Source organism: Macaca thibetana, chromosome 1 (genome assembly GCF_024542745.1).
Source record: "Macaca thibetana thibetana isolate TM-01 chromosome 1, ASM2454274v1, whole genome shotgun sequence".
Lineage (NCBI taxonomy): Eukaryota > Metazoa > Chordata > Mammalia > Primates > Cercopithecidae > Macaca > Macaca thibetana.
The window spans coordinates 132,737,370-132,761,214 of NC_065578.1; the positions used below are offsets into that span (position 1 = coordinate 132,737,370).

General features: G+C 44.3%; 4 protein-coding genes across 4 annotated transcripts in view; 3 read left to right on the top strand and 1 right to left on the bottom strand.

The window, feature by feature from the left end:
- LOC126935658 (sodium/potassium-transporting ATPase subunit alpha-2) overlaps positions 1–5,468 on the top strand; it is a 907,274-nt gene extending 901,806 nt beyond the window's left edge. The window contains exons 22-24 of the mRNA XM_050757440.1: positions 1,532–1,633; positions 1,785–1,876; positions 3,174–5,468. Of these exons, the coding sequence (XP_050613397.1) occupies positions 1,532–1,633; positions 1,785–1,876; positions 3,174–3,202 (223 nt within the window). The 3' untranslated portion in view covers positions 3,203–5,468. The remainder of the gene's footprint in view (positions 1–1,531; positions 1,634–1,784; positions 1,877–3,173) is intronic.
- TAGLN2 (transgelin 2) overlaps positions 1–23,845 on the bottom strand; it is a 297,175-nt gene that overhangs the window by 228,108 nt on the left and 45,222 nt on the right. The window lies entirely within an intron of this gene.
- ATP1A4 (ATPase Na+/K+ transporting subunit alpha 4) overlaps positions 12,630–23,845 on the top strand; it is a 35,105-nt gene continuing 23,889 nt past the window's right edge. The window contains exons 1-6 of the mRNA XM_050757429.1: positions 12,630–13,250; positions 14,253–14,312; positions 16,128–16,331; positions 17,149–17,262; positions 20,184–20,318; positions 20,594–20,711. Of these exons, the coding sequence (XP_050613386.1) occupies positions 13,104–13,250; positions 14,253–14,312; positions 16,128–16,331; positions 17,149–17,262; positions 20,184–20,318; positions 20,594–20,711 (778 nt within the window). The 5' untranslated portion in view covers positions 12,630–13,103. The remainder of the gene's footprint in view (positions 13,251–14,252; positions 14,313–16,127; positions 16,332–17,148; positions 17,263–20,183; positions 20,319–20,593; positions 20,712–23,845) is intronic.
- PEA15 (proliferation and apoptosis adaptor protein 15) overlaps positions 12,644–23,845 on the top strand; it is a 62,785-nt gene continuing 51,583 nt past the window's right edge. Inside the window, exon 1 of the mRNA XM_050759794.1 lies at positions 12,644–12,654. The gene's annotated coding sequence lies outside the window, so the exon portion shown is untranslated. The remainder of the gene's footprint in view (positions 12,655–23,845) is intronic.

Sequence of the window (23,845 nt, forward strand, 5' to 3'; positions counted from 1 at the left end):
TGGGAAAATGTATTCAATACTTATTCACAAATGTAGCTTGAGAGACAAACAATTAAATGTGGCCTTTACAGAAGAAAATAAGGGGTCTTTAGTGAGTGAAAATTTGGAAATCACTGGCCTGAACCAAAAAGAGGTACCTTGTGTAAGAATACAAAAGATGAAGCAGCAGGGCACAGTGGTTCACACCTGTAATCCCAGCACTTTGGGAGGCCAAGACAGGAGAATCACTTGAGCCCAAGAGTTTGGTACTAGCCTGGGCACATGGTGAAACTCTATCTCTACAAAAAATACAAAAATTAGCAGGGCATGGTGGCACACACCTGTAATTCCAGCTACTGGAGAGGCTGAGGCAAGAGGATCACTTGAGCCAAGGAGGTGGGGGTTACAGTGAGCTGTGATTGTGCAGCCTGGGCAACAGAGTAAGACTCTGTCTCAAAAAAAAAAAAAAAAAAAGGGGGAATAACAATATGACTGGCCGGGCGCGGTGGCTCAAGCCTGTAATCCCAGCACTTTGGGAGGCCGAGACGGGTGGATCACAAGGTCAGGAGATCGAGACCATCCTGGCTAACACGGCGAAACCCCGTCTCTACTAAAAACACAAAAAATTAGCCGGGCGAGGTGGCGGCGCCTGTGGTCCCAGCTACTCGGGAGGCTGAGGCAGGAGAATGGCGGGAACCCGGGAGGCGGAGCTTGCAGTGAGCTGAGATCTGGCCACTGCACTCCAGCCTGGGCGACAGAGCGAGACTCCGTCTCAAAAAAAAAAAAAAAAAAAAATATGACTAACATTTTCCATGTTTCAGAGCTTTTCACGTGTTATTTCCCTTAATCTTCCCAGCAACCCTATGATAAAAATGTAAAATCTCCATTTTATAGAGAAGGAACATGAGGCTCAGAGAAATTCAACATTGACTGCAACCCAAAACTAGTCAATGGCAGAACTGGGAATAGATACCACCTGTCTGACTGCAGAAACTGCCCTCAGAACCTCTTTATTCTATCCTGCTTTTCAATTCTGATACAGTGAACATATATTAACCACTTATTATGCAGTGAGCATCCCCTTTACATTCTCTGAATTCAATATCTATGATGAAACCACCACCAGGAACTGTGGGAGATGCTGAGACGGCAGAAGACATACATGGGCCCTGCACTGAAGGAGCTTTCAAGCATCTTGCTCGGGAGACGACACTTTCACGGGCCCTATGCCTGGAGCAATAACAAGATCATGAGACAGGCCCCATGTTGACCACCGTGTCTCCAGTACAGAACACATCACCCAACACCTAGAAACAATTATTTAATGAATGAATATACGTGCAATAGACAACATTCGGAGGTAAACTCAGTAAGCGGAAAAACAACATCTTCCTTTGGTTACATAAAGCGTGAGAAGAGGATGTTGGAAGAAGACATGGGACTATGTCATTTAGAATTCTCTCTCATCTTTCCCTTGCACCCCAGGGGTATCCCAGGATCTCTGCCTCCTTGATCCCCCTTCACCTGCTACCCTCCTTTCTTTGCCTTTCAGGAACAAGATCCTGATTTTTGGGCTCCTGGAGGAGACGGCGTTGGCTGCCTTTCTCTCTTACTGCCCAGGCATGGGTGTAGCCCTCCGCATGTACCCGCTCAAGTGAGTGTCTCTTTCGGGCAGCCTGAGTAGTCATATAGGGGGCCTTCAGCCTCCTCCAGGATCCAAGTTCTGATCGGTTTGAATGCTCCTTTATGTGATGGCCGCCAAGCCGACCTCTGATGCTCCTGACACTCTCCTCCATTGCTTTCAGAGTCACCTGGTGGTTCTGCGCCTTCCCCTATAGCCTCCTCATCTTCATCTATGACGAGGTCCGAAAGCTTATCCTGCGGCGGTATCCTGGTGGTAAGCCCCTCCACATCCCCCCCAGCAAAGTGCAAGCCCCTCCACCAGCTCCTCCCTCCAGGACCATACACAGACTCCACTCCCACTATTGGTTCCTGCTCCTGTTCCTCAACACCCTCAGATCCTGGGGTCCCAGGTCCCAGGAGCCCTGACTCTTTCGAACGTGTTGTCCCTGCCCTCTTCCTGTCAGATTCTAAGTCCCGCCTAACTCACAGTTGGTCTCTGAGGCCCTCTACCTTCCACCTGAAACTACAGAACATCAGAATTAGAAGGGCCTTTCCAGGTCACCTAGTCCCACCTCCATATTTTACAGATAGAGGAGGCTCAGAGGTGAATCTGTTCAGGGTCGCAAAGCAAAGAATAGCAGGACTGGTACTAGAACCCAGGCCTCCTGATCCCCATGCATCAACCGACCAGTTATTGGTTTTCCTATAAGCGTTTTTTTATCACTTAGTAGAGGTTAAAATATGGTGGCTTACAAACCAAATACTGTCCAGGAATACTGTTTGGTTTGACCTGTCCCATATTTTGTGTGTGTGGGGAGGAGGGGAGATTAATTGGTCCAGTATAGAAAATTTGGGGTCTTTCACATAAAATCTGAATTCGACTTCTCCTGAAGAATCAGAAGAGCTGTTAACCCCATGTCCACATCTCTGCACAGCAATAATGGACAGCTGCTCCCTTAGACTCTCATTCGTTACCTGAAGAGGCCCTGTGGCGTTTGCATTTTCACCCCCGACCTACTCTGCCCCAGCCTCCACTGTGCTAAATACAAGTCTCCCCTAAAGGCAGGCTCACCCTCCCTTCCTTTGACCTATGGCCCCAGCTCACTGGACCTGCCACTCCTCCCTTGCACCTTCCTTTTTTTTTTTCTTTTGAGACAGAGTGTCGCTCTGTTGCCTAGCCAGGAGTGTAGAGCAGTGGCGCGATCTTGGCTCACTGTGCAACCTCTGCCTCCCGGGTTCAAGCAATTATCTTGCCTCAGCCTCCAGAGTAGCTGGGATTGCAGGCACATGCCTCCACGCCCAACTAATTTTTTGTATTTTTAGTAGAGACAGGGTTTCACCGTGTTAGCCAGGAGTCTCGATCTCCACCTGCCTCGACCTCCCAATGTGCTGGGATTACAGGCGTGAGCCACTGCTCCTGGCCTCCTTTCACCTTCCTAAGCCACTTTCCTCAGTGCCCTTCACCAGGCTTCTCCTTCTACCTGGCCTCAGCGACCCAAGCCCCTAGGATATTGATATCTTGCCTTCTCTTAAGTTCACACTGCAATCTCCACTCCCAATCTCTCTAACAGGCTGGGTGGAGAAGGAGACATACTACTGACCCCATTGGAAGAAGAACCAGGCACAGAAAGATGGGGAGCTCTGGAGGTGTTGTGGGGATGGTGATGGAGAGGGATGGAAATAACGGGTGGCGTTGGGTGGCAAGATTTGGGGAGAGATAATGAGGCAACTCAGCAGGCTAAGTTGCGGGGTAAATAAATTGGAGTGATGACCCCATAGACCTAACTGTGAACAATCAGATTAGACACTACGTTAGAGTCCCCCAACCAGATCCTTTTCCATCCCACTCCACTATGTTGTCTATTTTTTTCTGAGGAATTAAGGGTTACCCCACCCTCCCCACTCCCATCCCTTCAATCCCACCTCCTACTGTAATAGATCAGCATCCAAAGGCAGGAACCTGTCTAAACCAGAAGGAAGCCCTCTCAGATCACCCCAGCTTCACTCCACTTCCCACTTCCACCCCCGTTAGCTTCCTGCAGGACTCTGTCCCTGGCTTCCTCTTCAGACCTTGCAATCACAAAAGGTTCTTCGGGTGAGTGCAAGAGCCTGAGGCTGGAAAAGGCTGACTTGTCTCCCAGTCAAGGCTGGTAAGGGACCTGCAGGGAGAGCTGGGCAGACAGGTGGGAGGTGGGGGTAGTGCTGGCTGGAGGAAGGAAACAACAAAGGAAGCGAGGTAGTGCCAATGACAAGACATTTGACGTGTCTTGAGTCTCCAGATAGATGTCATGGACTCCAGCTCTATGTCCTGCCTTTTAGAATACCCCACCGGCAGAACAAACTCAGATCTCATCAGGGTAGCAGCAAAGGCAGGACCAGAAGGCAATCAAGAGCTTCCAGAAATGCCACACCACAGAATTCCCTGCTGACCCTTGGTTAGGGGTCCTCTTGGTCCACAAGGCCCAGATGTCACTCATGTACTTAATAACACCTCACCTTCTGTAATACTAAGTCCTCAGAGCTCCATGCTGTTCTGAGAGGGATGGCCACAAGTTTTTTCCCAACCCCTTCCATTCCCTTTCTCTTCATGCCCATCCCGACGAACCTGCATCATTCCCTGGCACTGCCAAGGCAACCCTAGAAAAGGAGTTCCCTGGCCATTGGCTAGAATCAGGATGGAGAAGTTCCCAGAACCTTCCTGTCTCCCAGGGCAAGGACATGTATGCTTCCAGGGACAAGCTTAGGTCATGAACATGATCAGAACCTTTGGACAAGAGGAAAAATATTACGAGATTTGCTTTTGCCAGGCGCGGTGGCTCACGCCTGTAATCCCAGCACTTTGGGAGGCTGAGGCAGGTGGATCATGAGGTCAGGAGTTCGAGGCCAGCCTGGCCAACATGATGAAACCCTGTCTCTACTAAAACTACAAAAAAAATTAGCCAGGCATGGTGGCGCACGCCTATAATCCCAGCTACTCAGGAGGCTGAGGCAGGAGAATTGCTTGAACCTGGGAGGCGGAGGTTGTAGTGAGCTGAGATCGTGCCATTGCACTCCAGCCTGGGTGAAAGGGCAAGACTCCATCTCAAAAAAAAAAATTTTTTTGCTTTTGACGTCTTAGGTGGCAGGGCTATTCCCTCCAGGCAAATGCCCTTCACACCGACGATCATTGTGCCCACTTTCCCTGGGCTGGAGAGTTGGTTTCAGTTTCCTACAGGAGATACCTTTCTTTCCCTTACTCCCTATCTAACATTTGTGCTCTGCAGGCAGCTTTGCCCATTCTCTAAGCCTGGCTTAGAAGGCCCTGGGAATGTCCTGTAGAGAGAGACCTAGATAAGTCATGCAAGTGAGAGAGACATCTGAGGAAAATGGAAGACCTAAGGCAGACAGGAAGGAAGCACAAAAGACAAGCATTGGGTCAGACCCATAAACCACCTCCCAAATGCTGTCATTTCATTGCACTGGAATTTAGCTTTATCAGAAGCACCTGGAAGTAAGGGAGTCATTGCCTTGGGCCTGGGAATCTAAGTGGGAGACCATATTAATTTGGGTCCGATTAATTGGAGATTACTAACTGTGGACAAAAGTTTATCTTTGCACAATCAAAAATGGCATTTGTTTAGTAAATTAAGAGTATAAACAATATTGCTAGAGGTGGCATGTTTAGTCTACCGAAAACAATACTTTTCAGGCACTTAAGAAATATCCTTTTAGAAGCAGCAAGTGCATGGGCTAATTATCATCAATCTTTATGTTTTTGTTAAAGAAACATCTACAGGATCTTTATCGGTGACCTTTTGTAAGACATTAGTTTGAGGTACTACCTATGTACTTGAAAATAATAAAGTTGCATTTCTTTATGAAAAAAAGAAATCTCTTCCATAATTCAGATTTCTACACTTTATACTTGCCTCCCTCCTAAATTGTGATATTGCAATGTGTGCTGTGGCAGAACTTGGGCTTGTAGGGGAAACAACTAAGAGATAGCAAGTGTCAGGGATGGGAGGGAAATGGTCTGGGAGCAGATGACGTCCGTGGAGAAAACGAGAGGGGAAGAAGTTAGGTTGCAAAATAACCTACAAGAAACTATAGTAGGAGCCTCCTTCCTCGTGCTGATCCCACCCTAAGAGCCACAAGGGTTTGTCCAGGACAGGGAAGGGCCTGTGAGTCTATGAAGACCCAGATCCTCAGGGACACTTCTGCTTTTTCTGTTCCAGACCAAAATCAGGCCACTCTCGATCTGATGGGATGGAGGAAGGAGATAGTGGGTTGAGGGGCCCAAGAGTCAACACCAATTCACAGTCTGTACTTCATGCAGAGCTTTGTCCTGGGTGCTCTCTTTAAGGGGTGGGGGTAAAGTGGATGCAATCCTTGAAATTCACCTGAGTAGTAGACATCAGAAACTATCATGGACAGAATGTAATGGACAGGGAGAGAGAAAGACACCAACTCTTACAACCTGTGCCAGGATCTCAGAATAATGGTCAGAAGTCAATTCTTGCCCAAGCCATATTACAGCCCCTTTATTATGACTCTAACAGTGTCATTAATGACAGTTACAGTAGTAGTGATTATAAGAGCATTAACCGCAGCTCATTTTGTGCCATAACTATGCCAAAATTTTATTTATATAGTCTCTGTTCATCCCACTGCAGAGCCTTTCTTCTTGATGGCCCTTCTGCCAGGAACACTCTTCCCTGTTCACATACCTAGCTTTGTCCCTTTATTCAGATCACGCCTTAAATATTACATCCTCAGTAAGATCCTCACAGAGGACCTCAAATAATGACTTTCTGGCACCTCTTTCTCTATTCTCTTTGTTTTTGTTCATAAATACTTATTACCTTAAATTCAGATAGAAAGACAGCTAGATGTAATATTTAGAAAGATAAACATGTATTTTGTTGTTGTTTATTTATGCTTTTGTTTGACTCCTCCAGTATAAGTTCCATGAAGACAGGGACTCTATTTCTTTTGTTCAACACCTTTATCCTTAGCACCTAAAACATCTGACACACATTAGGCAACTAATAAATACGTGTTGGATGACTGAAAGGATCCTCACAATAATTCAGTAAGATGGAGACTACTATTATCTCCAATTTACAGATGAGAAAACTGGTGCTCAGAAAGTCAAATTATTAATCAAAGTTTCAAAGGTAGTAAGCATCAGAAGCAGGATTCAAACCTAAGCCAGTCTGACTCCAGGGCGTGCCCTCTTAACCGTGCCATGCTCTGCAACTGCAAGAACAGAAAGCCTATGGGCATGGACAGAGCCTGACTAGCCCAGTGGCTCAGTGAACTGGGGAGGCTGCCAAGGGAGCCAGGAATCTGTGGACAATGAACATTTGAGCAGCAGAGGCAAGGCAGACCCATAAGAAAGGGAGAAGACATGATCTCAAAGATGCAGTAGGGGGTTAAGAAAAAGATCCAGGCCAGGCACAGTGGCTCACGCCTGTAATCCCAGCACTTTGAGAAGCCAAGGTGGGCGGATCACTTGAGGTCAGGAGTTCGAGACCATCCTGGCCAACATGGTGAAACCCTGTCTTCTACTAAAAATACAAAAATTAGCCGAGCACGCACCCATAATCCCAGCTGCTCAGGAGGCTGAGGCAGAAGAATCGCTTGAACCCAGGAGGCAGAGGCTGCAGTGAGCCGAGACTGTGCCACTACACTTTCGCCTGGGCGACAGAGCAAGACTCCATCTCAAAAAAAAAGAAAAAAGAAAGAAAGAAAAAGATCCAAAGAGATGTGATGGTCTGCTAGAGGATCTTAGCAAAAGAAGAATCTTACTATTGAATGTAATCTGAGGAGCTAAAGCCAACTTTTGACCCAGGCAGAAAGGCTTTCCATGGCATTTTCTTTTTATCTACAGAATAGGAAATGTGATCATGCATAGAGATAATCACAGATAGTCACTAAATATTCATAATGCTATGAACGCAGCAAAAAATAGGAAGAAAGAGGTTAGATCAATATCAAAGGAAGACATTTAATACAAAGTGAGTCTTTCAAAAATATCCTTGGGGCCGGGCGCAGTGGCTCACGCCTGTAATCCTAGCACTTTGGGAAGCCGAGGTGGGTGGATCTCTTGAGGTCAGGAGTTTGAAACCAGACTGGCCAACATGGTGAAACCCCATCTCTACTAAAAATACAAAAAAACATTAGCCAGGCATGATGGCGGGTGCCTATAATCCCAGCTACTCAAGAGGCTGAGGTTCGAGAATCACTTGAACCCAGGAGGCGGAGGTTGCAATGAATCGAGATGGTGCCACGGCACTCCAGCTTGGACAACAGAGACTCCATCTCAAAAAAAAAAAAAGTTCTAAATAAGCCAGGCACTGTGATTCATGTCTACAATCCCAGCACTTTGGGAAGCTGATGCAGGAGGATTGCTTGAGCCCAGGAGTTTGAGACCAGCCTGAGTAACATAGTGAGACCTCATCTCTACTTAAAAAAAAAAAAAAAATTAGCCAGGTGTGTTGGCCCACACCTATGGTCCCAGTCACTCGGGAGGCTGAGGGAGGAGGATCACTTGAGTCTGAGAGGTTGAAGCTGCAATGAGCCATGATTGGACCACTGCACTCCAGCCTGGGTAACAGAGCAAGCCTCCGTTTCAAAAAATAAAAATAAATAAATAAATAAATAAAAGTTCTAAATAAATAAAAACTTTGTGTTTTAGCAAGCATAACTCCCTAAAAATCCAAGAAATTCAACCAATACAAAGCAACAGCATCAATAGCAAAAAAATTCCTAGAAGCAATAACTTCAAAGTTACAGGGTACATGATACCAGTTTTCAAAGAATCAAATGTATCCCTAAATATTAGGGAGACAGAAAATACAGCATAAAGAGCTTCTATTTACAATAGAATGGAAACAAATTATACTCAGGGTTTACCATGTGCAGCATATAGTAATTATTAAAGATAATTTAAAAGTACAGTGAAAGAAATTTTAAAAACATGAATTCATGGAAAGCTAAACTTGACTGCCATTTGGGAAGGCAGAATGTAGTAAAGATAAAAATAAGTTACTATGAAAGAGTCAATTCAATATCAATTAAAATCCTCGCTATATTTTTATAAAACATGACATATGGGTTGTGACATTCAGCTGCAAAAGTAATCAGGCACAGGGAATCTCAGAGGTTTTTTTCTAAGTAATTTTGAAGCAAATGAATAGATCACTGATGCTGACATATTTACCCCAACAGATTTTAAAACACGTCAGACCACTGGCCGGGCACGGTGGCTCATGCCTGTAATACCAACACTTTGGGAGGCTGAGGTCGGCAGATCACGAGGTCAGGAGTTCAAGACTAGCCTGGCCAACATAGTGAAACCCCGTCTTTACTAAAAATACAAAAATTAGCCAGACATGGTGGCGTATGTCTGTATTCCCAGCTACTCAGGAGGCTGAGGCAGGAGAATCACTTGAACCCAATAGGTGGAGGTTGCAGTGAACCGAGATTACACCACTGCACTCCAGCTTGGGCAACAGAGTGAGACTTCGTCTCAAAAATTAAGAAAAGGAAAAAAGAAAAAATCAGACCAAAGTGGCAATTATCAAAACTTTGTAGCATTAAGATAAAACCTGAAAACTCATCAGTCATTCAACATCTATTCAGGGACTATTTGTGGACCAGCTGCTCTGTGCCAAGCACTATCCTAGGAGTCAGGTATACAGCTGAGAAAAAAACAGGGAAGATCCCTAGGGTCATGGAGAACCAGACAAGTCAACAAGACAAGTCAATCAGACAAGTCAACAGTTAATGGGCAGGATAATTTCAGAGGGAGAGAAGTGTTGTGAAGACCGAAAGTGATAGAGAGAGGGCTGGCGCCAGAGGGGCTGTTTTGGATTTAACTGTGAGAGAAGGCCTCTCCGAAGAGGTGGACTTCTGAGCTAAGATCTCTAGAACAAAATGAGGCTTCTAAAAATTGATTGTATCTCCATAAAGTTGCTTTTGGGCAATCCCCATGTGCAAGACTGAGCCAAGTGTTACTGTCGCATAGATGATGCATAGAAAAAATAGGAATTTTAACTTTAATTCTAACCTTGTTCTTAAGAATTTTATGTTCATCTATATTAAACACAAAGACTGGGAGAAAACATTTGTAATGTATGTGACAAGGGTTTCCTACAAATCAATATAAAAAAGAAAACAATGGAAAATTGGGCAAATTGTAAGAATGACAATTCACAAAATAAATAAATAAAGTCCAAGACCAGGCATGGTGGCTCATGACTGTAATCCCAGCACTTTGGAAGGCCCAGGTGGGCAGATCACCCAAGGTCAGGAGTTCAAGATCAGCCTGGCCAACATGGCGAAACCCTATCTCTACTAAAAAATACAAAAAAATCAGCTGGATATGGTGGCTTGTGCCTGTAGTCTCAGCTACTTAAGAGGCTGAGGCACGAGAATCGCTTGATCCCAGGCGGTGGAGATTGCAGTGAGCCTGAGATCACACCACTGCACTCCAGCCTGTCGAAAGAAAGAAAGAAAGACAGGAGAGAAGGAAGGAAGGAAGGAAGGAAGGAAGGAAGGAAGGAAGGAAGGAAGGAAGGAAGGAAGGAAGGAAGGAAGGAAGGAAGGAAGGAAGGGTAAAAACCAGAAAGCCAGTAAACATAAGACAAAATGCTCACATTGACAATTTAAAAATGCAAATTAAAACTACAAGATATCAAAGTTCACTGATTATAATAGTAAAAATCAAGGTCATCTAGCATAATCAAAGGTGTGGAGAGTGGACATTCTTGCATCTTGTTGTTGGGATGTAGATAGATAAACCCTTTTAAAGACCAATTGGCAGAATCTTTTAAGATTGTTAAAGAGTGTACTCTATGATTCAGCAACAGGAACTGATTCTACAGAAATAGAAGCTCAAGGGCCACATTCTGTGTGCCAGAATGACACTAGCTATTTTATTAATGGTTAAAAAATGGAAAATATCTCATAAATCCAGCAGTAATGGGAATGATTGAATAGAGCATGGTCAATACAGAACGTAGAAGCCTCACAGCACTGAAAAAAATAAGCTTTATGTACATGACAGGTTGATAGAGAGTTGAATGATTGTATAAAAGTTGAAAAATATCTCCCTTTAGATATCTATTTGTATAAACATAGAAAAAAGACTGGAAGGACATGCAGCACATTGTTACCAGCAGTAACTTCAGCAGTGGGGAGAATCTGAGTTTGGAGGGAGGGAAGGTGGGGCTTTCAATTTTTATCTTATACATTTTTAATAGAGAAGAAAAATCCAATCTGTTAAAGAAATAGACGATCATTTATCCCAGCTGGGAAGGGAACATTTCTATTTCTGAATATTGAAGGAGGATTGCATCAGCACCAAGATGAATGTTTCCAGATACAGTCATATTTTTAAAAAGCATGCCCAACCAAAATGCAATTAAATAAATATCAGGCCAGGCTTGGTGGCTCACTTATGTAATCCCAACACTTTGGGAGGCCGAGGCCAAGGATTGCTTGAGCCCAGGAGTTTGAGACTAGCCTGGGCAACACAGGGGGACCCCGTCTTTGCTAAAATAAAAAAAAAACTTTAGCTAGGCGTGGTGGCACATGCCTGTGGTCCCAGCTACTTGTGAGGCTCTGGTGGGAGGATCACTTGGACCTGGGAGGTTGACGATAGAGTAAGCCATAGTCGTATCACTACACTCCAGCCTGGGCAACAAAGTGAGATCCTGTCTCAAAAAGTAAATAAGCAAATATCAAACAACAGAAAGGGAAAATCTATGTGATGTGCATAATTGAAAATATATATAATGGTTGATAGAAATGTATAGATGCTTCAGATTATTCTTGGAAGGAGGTGGAATCCTATGGACATGCAAAACATATATACAAATAATATAGTCAAAGCACTTACTGAGACACCAGAGAAGGTCAATGGAAGAGATAAGTACATCATTTTACAACAAGAAAATGCAATGCTGTCACATGGAAAAGCATATTTTTACTCTCACTGAGAAGAGCTGCATTTTAAGCCACAAATAAAACTTCTACTACTAAATTCAAGCTACCTATTAAGCACATACTATATATGTCACATAGTGCCTTTTGTAGAGCACCTCACTTAAGGTTAAAGGCATCGTCTTTTACAAACAAGAAAAGAGAGGTACAGAGGTTAGGTAACTTGCTCAAAGCCACACAGCTGACAAGTGGAGGAGCCGGGATTGAAATCTAGGACTGGTTCCAGAGTCCAAAATCTGATCTATTCTGCTAGCTGATCTCCTAAAATTAAAAGATCAAACCCAATGTTGGTGGAAAAGTGTGCCTCACTAAAAAACCATACTCACACACAGAGTACCTGCTTTTTCTTTTTTTGAGATGGAGTCTCAAAAACAGACTGGAGAATATTAGTCCATACTGCAGCTGCACCATTTTGGAAGCTCCCTGCTATGGTTTTTTGTTTTGTTTGTTTGTTTTGTTTGTTTAAGATAGAGTCACTCTGTCACTGAGGCTGGAGTGCAGTGATGCAATCTCGATTCACTGCAACCTCTGCCTCCTGGATTCAGATGTTTCTCCTGCCTCAGCCTCCCCAGCAGCTGGGATTACAGGTGCCCACCACCACACCCGGCTAATTTTTGTATTTCTAGTAGAGATGGGGTTTCACCATGTCAGCCAGGATGGTCTCAATTTCCTGACCTCGTGATCCACCTGCCTCGGCCTCCCAAAGTTTTGGGATTACAGGCGTAAGCCACTGCACCTGGCTGAGTACCCGCTTTATTTCTGAGTCAGCTGTTTGGGATACCTCTAAGCCTCCAAAGTCTGCAGGACCACACAAGAACTTTGTTCTAGTTCTGCCCTCAGACTGAAACTCTCTCTGTAGCAGGGCCTGCTCCAATCGTCCTCAAACCCAAAGACTGAGACTTCTAGGTTCTTGGTTAAAACCTTCATGAGGCCTTTGCAACAGCAGACCTGGACGATCGCCAAGGCAAGACTTCTGGATTCTTGGTTAGAACTTTCACGAGGCCTTTGTGATGCCAGACCTGGGTCATTGCCCCGGCAACCACAGGGCCTGGGACTGGGGGGTTCCCAGGTCCCTGAAGCTCACTCTGCCTCCTCACTCTCACTGCATTTCCCACCTGCCCGTGGGCCCTGCTGCATCTTCATCACTGAGGCACCTGGTTAAGCTTCACCTCCTGTTTCCTGAGGCCCTCACTGCATTTCCTCACCTCTACCTCTTCATCCTTCCACCCTAGACTCCTCTCCTCCCTCCTCCCTCACTCCTGACTCTTCCTCCTCCTCCCGGCGGACCGCTCGAGGACCGCTGGGTCTTTCCTCCCTCACTCCCCTTCCCCTCTCTCACCTTCACCACCCAACGCCTCCCTCCGTGCCACTTCCTTTCTGCTCCCTCATTCTCTCCCCATCACTCTCTTCTCGTGGCCCCCTGGCCCACACACCCTCTTCCCTTCCCCTTCCCTCACTCTCTCAGCTTTCTTCCCACAGTTGAGCTCAGGCATCTCTTTCTGGGGATAGCTATGGGGCTTCAGGGAAAGAAATGGACAGTGGCTCCCCAAAACCAGAACCCAAGCCGAAGACCTAAAAAGGGGCTTAACAAGAAAAAAATGGTGAAGAGGAAAAAACAGAAGCGCAATATGGAGGAACTGAAGAAGGAAGTGGTCATGGTGAGGTCACCCAAAGTGGGCGCTGACAGCTGCCCTCTCAAAACACTCCTCCACATATTTTTAACATCTTACCTTGAGAATGAAACACACAGGCCAGAGCCACATCTCTTCTCTGTTAGGTTTTGGAGGGAAGGAGAGGATTAAAAAAAAAAAAAAAAAAAAAAAAAAGACACACACAGAGAGACAGGGCAGCTCAACCGCAAACACAGGTATATTGTAGACACCTGCGGAAGTGGGGGACCAGCTTCATTCCACAGTCCACTGCCACTTACAGGCTGGGGTACTTTTAGAGATGGGCAGGAGGGGTCTGGGCTGTATGGCCTGCTGCCTGGCAGGATATTGATAAGATGTTCTCATGATGAGGTGATTTTTGGCCCTTATTTCCACAGAATATGATCATGGTATTCCTTGGACCTTTGCCCAGCAGGATGTGATAGGGATGTTTCTTTCGTGGGGCCTTTGTCTTTAACCATGCCTTTGTCTGCCTTGTGGTCAGGTGATTAGGCAGGCTGTTTCTCCCGCCCGAACCCCCATGAAATGTTTCACTTTGACCAAAGTCTGTAAAATAGTGGGGAGCTAGGCCGGGCATGGTGGCTCACATCTGTAATCCCAGCACTTTGGGAGGCTAAGGCGGGCAGATCACCTGAGGTCAGGCGTTCGAGACCAGCCTGGCCAACATGGTGAAACCTCGCCTCTAAAAATACAAAAATCAGTCAGGCGTGGTGATGGGCCCCCGTAATCCCAGCTGCTCGGGAGGCTGAGGCAGAAGAATCACCTGAACCCGGGAGGCAGAGGTAGCAGTGAGTCGAGATCATACCACTGCACTCCAGCCTGGATGACAGAGTGACTGCCTTTCAAAAAAAAAAAAAAAAAAAATTGCAAGGAGCTTACAAAATGGTGCAGTTACAGTTTGGACTAACATTCTCCAGTCTGTTTCTCCCCCTCTCCCTGGAAATGACCTGGGCCACCGCCTGTCCCTCAATGCCTCTACTGTCCCCTCAGGATGATCACAAATTAACCTTGGAAGAACTGAGCACCAAGTACTCTGTGGACCTGACAAAGGTGAGTAAGAAGCTCCCTGAGGAGGCAGAGAGTCTCCAGCTTCAACTGTGAGGCTGCCAGGACAAAAGCTGAACTAGGAAACCAGCCCCCTAACTTCAAGTCCAATGTTCCCACCCCTCACCCTCTGCCTGGCCACGTTCCATGGACACTACCTGGAAAAAGCTAAAAATGGTAACTACCCCCAAAGAGAGTTTAGGACTAGATAAGAGAATAAGAATGCTTTAGGGCAGTGCTGGTCAAACATCTCATCCTTAGGTCTCCTTTACACTCTTAGAATTTATCTAGGACTGCAAAGATCTTGTGCTTATGTGGCTTACGTCTGTCTATATTTACCATATTAGAAATTAAAATTGACAGTTTTAAAATGCATTTCTCAATTCATTTAAAAATAACAAAAACAATATCATATATTCATATATAATATGTTTTGACAAATAGCTGTATTTTTCAAAACAAAAAAATTAGCAGCATCTTACATTTTTGCAAACTTCTTCAATGTCTTGCTTTTTAATGGAAGATAGCTAGATTCTCAAATATTTTCCATATAAAATCTGTTGGATGTTATGCCAGTTGGCCTTCAGAAAATTCCACTATATACTCTTAAGAAAATGAGAGTAAAAAAAGGCAAACAATGATTTAGTATTACTATGAAAATTGACCTTGTGGACCCCCTGAAACGGTCTTGGGGCCCCTTGGGTGTTTCAGGCAGAGGTTGGGGAGTGGCTGATGTGGACTGGCAGGTTCTAGTATCATTTTCATTAACAGGAAAAAGCATATAAGCTTGTGCACAAGAGTGGAATGAGAATCTATGCATTCATGTTTTTTGTTGGTGTTCTTTTCTATTTATATTTTTTAAAACTTTATGGGCCAGGTGCCATGGCTCACACCTGTAATCCAAGGCAGGCAGATCACTTGAGGTCAGGAGTTCAAGACCAGCCTGGCCAACATGGTGAAACCCCATCTCTACTCAAAATACAAAAATTATCCAGGCATGGTGGCACACAACTGTAATCTCAGTTACTTGGGAGGCTGAGGCAGGAGAATCACTTGAACGCAGGAGAATCACTTGAACCCAGGAGATAGAGGTTGCAGTAAGCCAAGATCACGCCACTGCACTCCAGCCTGGGTGACAGAGCGAGACTCTGTCTCAAAAAAAAAATGGATATGTAGATGTACATATTTATGGTATACATGTAATATTCTGATATAAGGATACAATGTGTAACGATCAAATCAGGGTATTTAGGATAACCTCAAATATTTATCATTTCTTTGCATGGGAACATTCCAAAGCCACTCCTCTAATTATTTTGATATCTATAATAAATTATTAACTATAGTTGTCCTACTGTGCTACCAAACACTAGATCTTATTCCCTCTAAGTTGGAGAGTCAAAGTGTGGGTGTTAAGATGTTATCAACATTAAGTATTATATTTCATCATGACATTAGCCCTGCACATTATAATTATCTGTATGTATTTATCTCCCCACTGGAGCACCTTAAGGGTGGGGATCATTCTTACTCAAGTTGGTATCCTCAGCACCTAGGACCCAAGATAGGTTCTCAAGTTCAAAAAGGTTTGTGAATCAATCCATAAACAAAAACTTTCCTATGTAAGCGCGCTAAATGACATCCCTCCTCTAATGCAAATTTTAAAACCTCACCTTATCTAGGAAGAACTTCCAGACTGACCTTCCGAAAGTGTCTCTAGTCTCTAGACCCGTCCTGGGGCTCCAAATGTCAGGTTCCCCTTTGTAATGGCTGTTCCTCTTTTCACAGCTCTCTATCCAACCCTATTTCTTCTCTACACAGGGCCATAGCCACCAAATGGCAAGGGAAATCCTGACTCGAAATGGACCCAATACCCTTACCCCACCCCCCACCACTCCAGAATGGGTCAAATTCTGTAAGCAACTGTTTGGAGGCTTCTCCCTCCTACTATGGACTGGGGCCATTCTCTGCTTTGTGGCCTACAGCATCCAGATATATTTCAATGAGGAGCCTGCAAAAGACAACGTGAGTCTGTTCAGCTACTACTAGCCAGCCCTATCTCTGCTCAGCCCCAGACACTCTTGCTCAGCAGTCTAGCACTCCTGAAGTCCTCTGGCCCAAATCCCTAATAACATTATTACATTAATGTAATAATGTAATAAATGTACATTAATTGTAAATGTAATTGATTGTAATTAATTGCAATGTAATTCATTAATTACATTGATTACAATGTAATTAAGTGTGCATTATATAATGCACATATAAAATATAATTAAGTGTGCATTAATATAATAAATGTACATTACATAATAATGTAATAAATGTACATTAATGTAATAAACCAAAATCCGTAATACTCCCAGCACTTTCTAAGTGCCATCTTGGTTCCTCTCACCTTTTATCTAAAAAGCTTCTGGTTCAGTTCCTTGAGATGCACAATGTCCCCGAAAAACTTGCTGTTCTTTGACGACCTTCCCAATTGATCCCCAAAGCACTTTGCAGTCCCTTTCTCTTCTCCACAATTTTAACCTCATCTCCTTCCTCCCAGCCTCCCTCACGATCCGCTCCCTCCATCCAGAAATTAGCCTTCCTGGAGAGAAAAATACAGGCCTTCTGTGACCAGGAATTTTGCTGATGGCTCACCAAGGCTCAGGGTTCCTTCACCAGGAAGCCAAGTGTACTGGCCCCACCTCAGATTCTTCTCTATCCCTCTGCTCTCAACTCAGTCCTATGGTCTCTTACACCTGGTGAAACAGCCATGCCCCTTGCAAACTGATTTTCTGAGGATGAAGAGAAAGACAAGGCCCCACTGATAAATGCTTTCTTTCCCCACCCCCAGCTCTACCTGAGCATCGTACTCTCCGTCGTGGTCATCATCACCGGCTGCTTCTCCTATTATCAGGAGGCCAAGAGCTCCAGGATCATGGAGTCTTTTAAGAACATGGTGCCTCAGGTAGGATTGGAGTGGGAGGATCTAGTGGGACGAGGAGCAGAATATGGCCAAATACACAATGATGAAGTCCCGTGGAAAATTATATCCTACGACGAGTGAGCTGAGTGAGGTTGGTGATGAGGAGGTCAAGGTACTCTATTAGTCCTTAAAAGTACCTGGAAAAGCTGTGAAACCCTGAGAAAGACATAACGTCATCTATGAAGTGGTCTGATCTAGAAGGCAGAATCTGAATCTGAAGAAGAAACACCATATAAACCCCAAATAAGAACATTCTATTTTTTTAAAGGGACAAGTGTTGGTGGGTCTGGGAGGGGGGTGAGGTGGGGGGGCTGGATTCTTCAAATGTCAGTGACCTCAAAGACAAAGAACAGCTGTGGGGATGTTCCAGATTAGACAGACCAGGCATCGTGGCTCATGCCTGTAATCCCAGCATTCTGGGAGGCTGAGGCAACAGGATCACCCAGGATTTTGAGACGCTATCTCTACAAAAATAAAATAAAATAAAATAGCTGGTCTACATCTGTAGTCCAAGCTACACAGGCAGCTGAGGCGGGAGGATTACTTGAACCCAGAAATTTAAGCCTGCAGTGAACTATGACTAACCTGGGCAAGACCCTACCTCAAAAAAAAAAAAAAAAAAAAAAAAAAGAGGCTGAAGAGGCATGACAACTATTCCGAGGGTGGTGGCTCCCGCCTGTAATCCCAACCGTTTGGGGGAGGGAGGCAAGAGGATTGCCTGAGTCCAGGAGTTCAAGACAAGCCTGAGTAGTATAGTGAGACCTTTATCTCCACAAAAAATTTAAAAATTAGCTGAGCGTGCCTGTAGTGCCAGCTACTCAGGAGGCTGAGATGGGAGGATTGCTTGAGCACAGAAGGCAGAGATCACGTGCCTTTGCACTCCAGCCTGGTGACAGAGAGAGATGCTGTCTCAAAAAAAAAGACACAGACATGGCAACTAAATGCCATATCTAACCCTAGATCTGATTCTGTGCCAGAGGAGAAAATAATGCTTCTATTTTTACTTTTTATTTTGAGCTTTTATTTTAGGTTCGGGGATATATGTGCAGGTTTGTTTTATAAGTAAACTGTGTGTCACAGGGATTTGGTGTACAAATTATTTCATCACCCAGGTAATAAGCAGAGTACCTGATAGGTAGTTTTTCTATCCTCACCCTCCTCCCACCCTCCACCCTCAAGTAGGCCTTAGTGTCTGTTGTTGTTCTTCTTTGTGTCCATATGTACTCAGTGTTTAGCTTCCAGTTATAAGTGAGAAGATAAGGTATTTGATTTTCTGTTCCTGTTAGTTTGCTTAGGACAATGTCCTCCAGCTCCACTGAAAATAATGCTTTAAAGGATATATTGGGTCCACTGGCAAAACTGGAATGCTGACAGATTAATACAGTAGATTAAAGTATCAATGTGAAACTTACTGAAATTGATAACTACATTGTGGTTATTTAAGATAATATCTTAATTCTTAGGAAATACACATGAAGTTTTTAGGATAAAAGATCATGATGTAGGTAACTTACCCTCAAGTAGTTCAGGAAAAGAGTATACACACACACACACACACACACACACACACACACACACACACACACACATACACACAGGGGGACAGAGAGAGAGAGAGAGAAAGAGGATGAAAACAAATGACAGAGTAACTGGGGTGAAATGTTAATAGGTGAATCTGGATAAAGGTTATGTAGGTGTTCTTGGTACTATTTTTATTCTTGCAACTTTTCTGAAAGTTTAAAATTATTTGCAAGTTAAATGTTTTGTAAAGGTACCTGGAAAGAATACAACGGTAAACAGAGGTTCCTTGGCACAGGGCTGGAAACTTGCAAAGGAATAGTCTCCACATTTTCCCAAGAATATGATCATGTTCCAATAGTATAGCCCAGGATTTCCTTCTCTCTTTGGTATCACTTAATTCCTTCCTTGGGTAAGAGATTTGGGACAACGTGTTTGGGCAGTTTTGGAGACTAGGAGTTTAGAGAAGGTCACTTAGCTTTTGCTACCTAACAAGCTACCCCAAAACTTAGTAGCTTAAAATAGCAAACTCCTATTTCTTATAATTCTGTGGTTGTGCTGTTGTTCTGATCTAAGCTGACCTCAGCTGGGGTTGGATGGTCTTAGATGACCTCATTCACATGTCTGGGCCCTCAGCTAAGATGACTGAGACAGTTGGAGCCTTTTGCTTCGTGATCTCTCTTTTTACAGAGAGGTTAGCTTGGGCTTGTTCGTATGGTGGCAGAGGATTCTCAGAAACAGGAATGCAAGCCCCAGCATGAAAGCACTTTTCTTTTTATTTTTTGAGACAAGGTCTCACTTCTCAGACTGAAGTGTAGTGACATGATCATGGCTCACTGCAGCCTTAACCTTCCGGGCTCAAGCGATCCTCCAACTTTAGCCTCCCAAACAGCTGGGACTACAGGTGCATGCCACCACACTTGCCTAATTTTTTTTCATTTTTTGTAGAGACAAGGTCTCACTATATTGCCCAGTCTGGTCTTAAACTCCTGGGTTCAAGCAGTCCTCCTACCTTGGCCTCCCAATGTGCTAGGATTATAGGTGTGAGCCACCAGTCCCAGCCTGAAAGCACTTTTTAAACTCTTCTTTCCATCACATTCATTCTATGGGCCAAAGCAAGTCACATGGCCAAGCCCAGGTTTAGGGGTAGAGAGATAGACTCCACCTCTTAACGGGAAGAGCGTCAAAGTCACATTGCAAAGGGCCCTGCAAACAGCATCATGGGAATTTGCAATCTACCAAAGACACCTTCAAGAATGATGTGGTGAGTGATAGTAAGAAACGGGAGTAAGGAGGAAGGAGACCAGTAACAGGAGGTTTTAGGCTAAGAGCGGGATGGGGGAAGCCAACAGTTTTGGAAATGATCCTGCACTATCCTCCCACAGCAAGCTCTGGTAATTCGAGAAGGAGAGAAAATGCAAATTAATGTACAAGAGGTGGTATTGGGGGACCTGGTGGAAATCAAGGGTGGAGACCGAGTCCCTGCTGACCTCCGGCTTATCTCTGCACAAGGATGTAAGGTAAGGGGATGCAGAAAGCTATGTGAGGCACCCAAGCATGATCTCATGGCAAGGTAGACACCTGTGCTGTTAGAGAAAGTATAAGCTTATTACTCAGAATCTTGAGAAGTTACAAGTGCAGATTTGATGTTAGAGACAATAGACGTTGTGTAAATGTGTTTCTCTCTGTCTGTCAATGATGACGTTGGTCACCAGATGAAGACATGCTATCTTTGTAAATAAATCTGCCTTTTTTCCTATGCTCACCTTACAACCCATCCCCTCTCCCATCCCAGGTGGACAACTCATCCTTGACTGGGGAGTCAGAACCCCAGACACGCTCCCCTGACTTCACCCATGAGAACCCTCTGGAGACCCGAAACATCTGCTTCTTTTCTACCAACTGTGTGGAAGGTGAATATCAAACCATAAGTAGCATAGATTCAAAAGCAGACACCAAAACATAAAGATTTTAATAACTGTCTTCTAAAGGTAGCGGGGTAGGTAAGAGCCAGTAACAGTCAAGCTTCTCCATCACTCATGAGCTGTATGACCTCTGGTGAAAGGTCAAGGCCATCATTTCCACATTTGCACAATGATGACAGTAAAAGTCGTTACTCCATAGATTTTTGTGTGAATTGAGATAATATATGTAAAATACCCAGCACAAAGCCTAATACATTGTAAGTGACCTACAATTATTAGCTATTATTTTGGCTTGTAAATGGACTATGCTCTATAAGCTGAAAATGGCACAGAAGGGAGGAAAATTGTTCAGCCCTGCTAAGTCATTCTTCTCCTAAGGTAAACCCTAACTTCTAACTATTCCCCTATCCAAGAGAAGATACTGGCATTGGAAACTTGAATTACCAGAGGTGCCACTTAGACTTTACCACTTAAACTTTCGCTTTGTTCCTAGAATCTAGGAATCCTTGAACTGGGAGACAGTTCTGGCAAAGTGGTCATAAAAAGGGACTGAACATCATTCTGTCAATTTCTCCTTTGCCCTTTTCCCTTAAGGAGGCCTGAAGATTCCATGGAGCACACTTGAAAACCATTATTCATGCTTAAGAACAAATGTTTAGTTATCTAAAAATAGTTCTTTTGTTTGTTTTGTGTTTTTTTGAGACGGAGTCTCTCTGTCGCCCAGGCTGGAATGCAGTGGTGTGATCTCAGCTCACTGCAACCTCTACCTCCCAGGTTCAAGCAATTATTCTGCCTCAGCCTTCTAAGTAGCTGGGATTACAGGTGCCCACCACCATGCCCAGCTATTTTTTGTATTTTTAGTAGAGATGGGGTTTCACCATGTTGGCCAGGCTGGTCTCGAACTCCTGACCTCAAGTGATCTGCCTGCCTTGGCCTCCCAAAGTGCTGAGATTACAGGCATGAGCCACCATGCCCAGCCTAGAAATAGTTATTTTTTAATTGAATGCATAGTATTTGTTAAATGTTATAAATATTATCTCTAATTCCCACAATGTGCACAATACCAGATATTATCCCTGTTTTACACATGGCAGACTAAGGTTCAAAGAAATTAAGCACCATATCCAAGAGTACAGCTCAATAGAAAGGAGGCGGGTCAGGGATTCTAATGTAGGTCTGTCTCCATAGCTCATGCTTCTTCCACAGTCCCTACTCTGTACTGAAAGATTACTATTTAATTTGAAAATACCTTTAAGAAGAAGAGTCATGTTAAGACAGAATAGACTATGAGAAAGAATCCAACTAGAAAATAATATACATATATTAAAAGTGTTTTAAAATTGATTGGACAGAAGCAAGTTAGCAAGCTTTCCCCCAAAACACTAGATATCTACTATTAGATTTTAGGAAAAAATTAGCCCAAATTTATCCTTACAAAGGAGGGTTTTCATCAACTAAGTACACGTTCAGATAAAGCGTATGGAGGAAAGTGGGTGGTGGCATTTCGACTGGGAAGCAAGGGTCTGTTTAGATAGAAAATGGTTTTGTAGGAGACTAACAAAACCCAAGATGTGGCGAAGAAGGTGGAGCTAGGTTGAAGGAGCTGGGCCAAAGGACTTTCAGTTGAGGAATTTCTCAGCAACTCTCATGCATCTTCAAGGGAGCCCAGGCTATTTCTCTGGCAATATATGGAAGGTGTATATAGTCTGTATATAGGTGTATATAGTCTGGCCTGGGGTGCCGGATGCTTGGCTTTCTCAGCCTTCCCTGAGGTTGACATCAACCCATCCCCTTCTCTAGACACACTGAGATTCATTATTAAATCCCGTTTCTCCAATTGTGAGGAAACCATAGCAGAAGGAATAAAACGGAAGAACTAGACTAAACCATGACACAAAATATATGTAGGTGACACCATACTCTACCCACCCTCCCCCACCCAACCCAAAATAGAAAACTCCTCAGCATCTCTCAAGTATTTCAGCATCTTCATTCCACAGGACCAAATATATGCCCTTGGCAACCAGTTTGAAGCCCATCTATAGAATGCCTCGGCCTGGGAACCTTTTCAGGATTCCTCTTCCACATAAACACTGACCTGACCTGTCTGCTCCTTGAGTAGTACCCTGCTCTCAGACTCATACAGCTAAAGACAACCTTAGAAAATGGAGACCACCACGGGCAACAATGTTCATGGGCACTCCCAGATTAGAGCTGCCCCTACTAAGTCACAAGCATGATTCTATGTTGGTGCTACTGGAATCCCTAAGTTCATCTAAATGATGAGAAGAAAGAAACTAATTTTCGAGTGCCTATGATGTGCCTAACCTTCTTCTGGACTCTTAAAAATAGTTTAGTAAGTGCTTTCATTCCATTTTAAAGATGAGGAAGCCTGACTCTCAGAGTTTAAGTAATTTGCCCCATTGAAAAGAGCTAGTAATTTAGAAAGCTGAACTTCCAGCCCTGAGTCTTTCTGCTTTTAAAATAAATGCAGTTTCGGTGATATGCTGCCTGTCTGAGTGATTCTGACTCTGGTTTTAATGGTAGAAATTTCAGTCATTATGGTAAAGCAGGAAGAATTACTTTAAGAAAAAATTTTTGTCGTGCCCCTCATTTCAAGGTGAGTAGCCTGCATCATGTGTGTGTAAAGCCAAACATGACGTCCAAGCTGCCCTTCTGACTGGGGCGGTGCTGGTGGAGAGGAAAGAGGGACCTCATAAGCACAGAAGCCCAGCTGTTATGGCCCATGCTACCCAGCAGAGGTCAGACTGGCTCCAGCCAGCAAAGCAGGGAGGGGGTGCAGGTTAGAGCAGGATTTCTCAACCACTCACATTTGGAGCTGGATAATTCTTTGTTGTGCGGGACAGGAGGGCTGTCCTGTGCATGGCAGGATGTTTAGTAGCATCCCTGGCCTCTACCTACCGCATGCCAGTAGCAGCCTTCTCCCACCCCAGTTGTGGCAACCAAAAATGTTTCCAAGCATTGCCAAATGTCCCCGGGGAAGGGGGTTGGTGGGTAGGTATTGCCTCCAGTTGAGAACCACTGGGTTAGGGGATAAGGGGATGTTGGAACATAGGGCTCCACCAGAAGGGTCACCACTATTCCTGGGATCTAGAAACTCC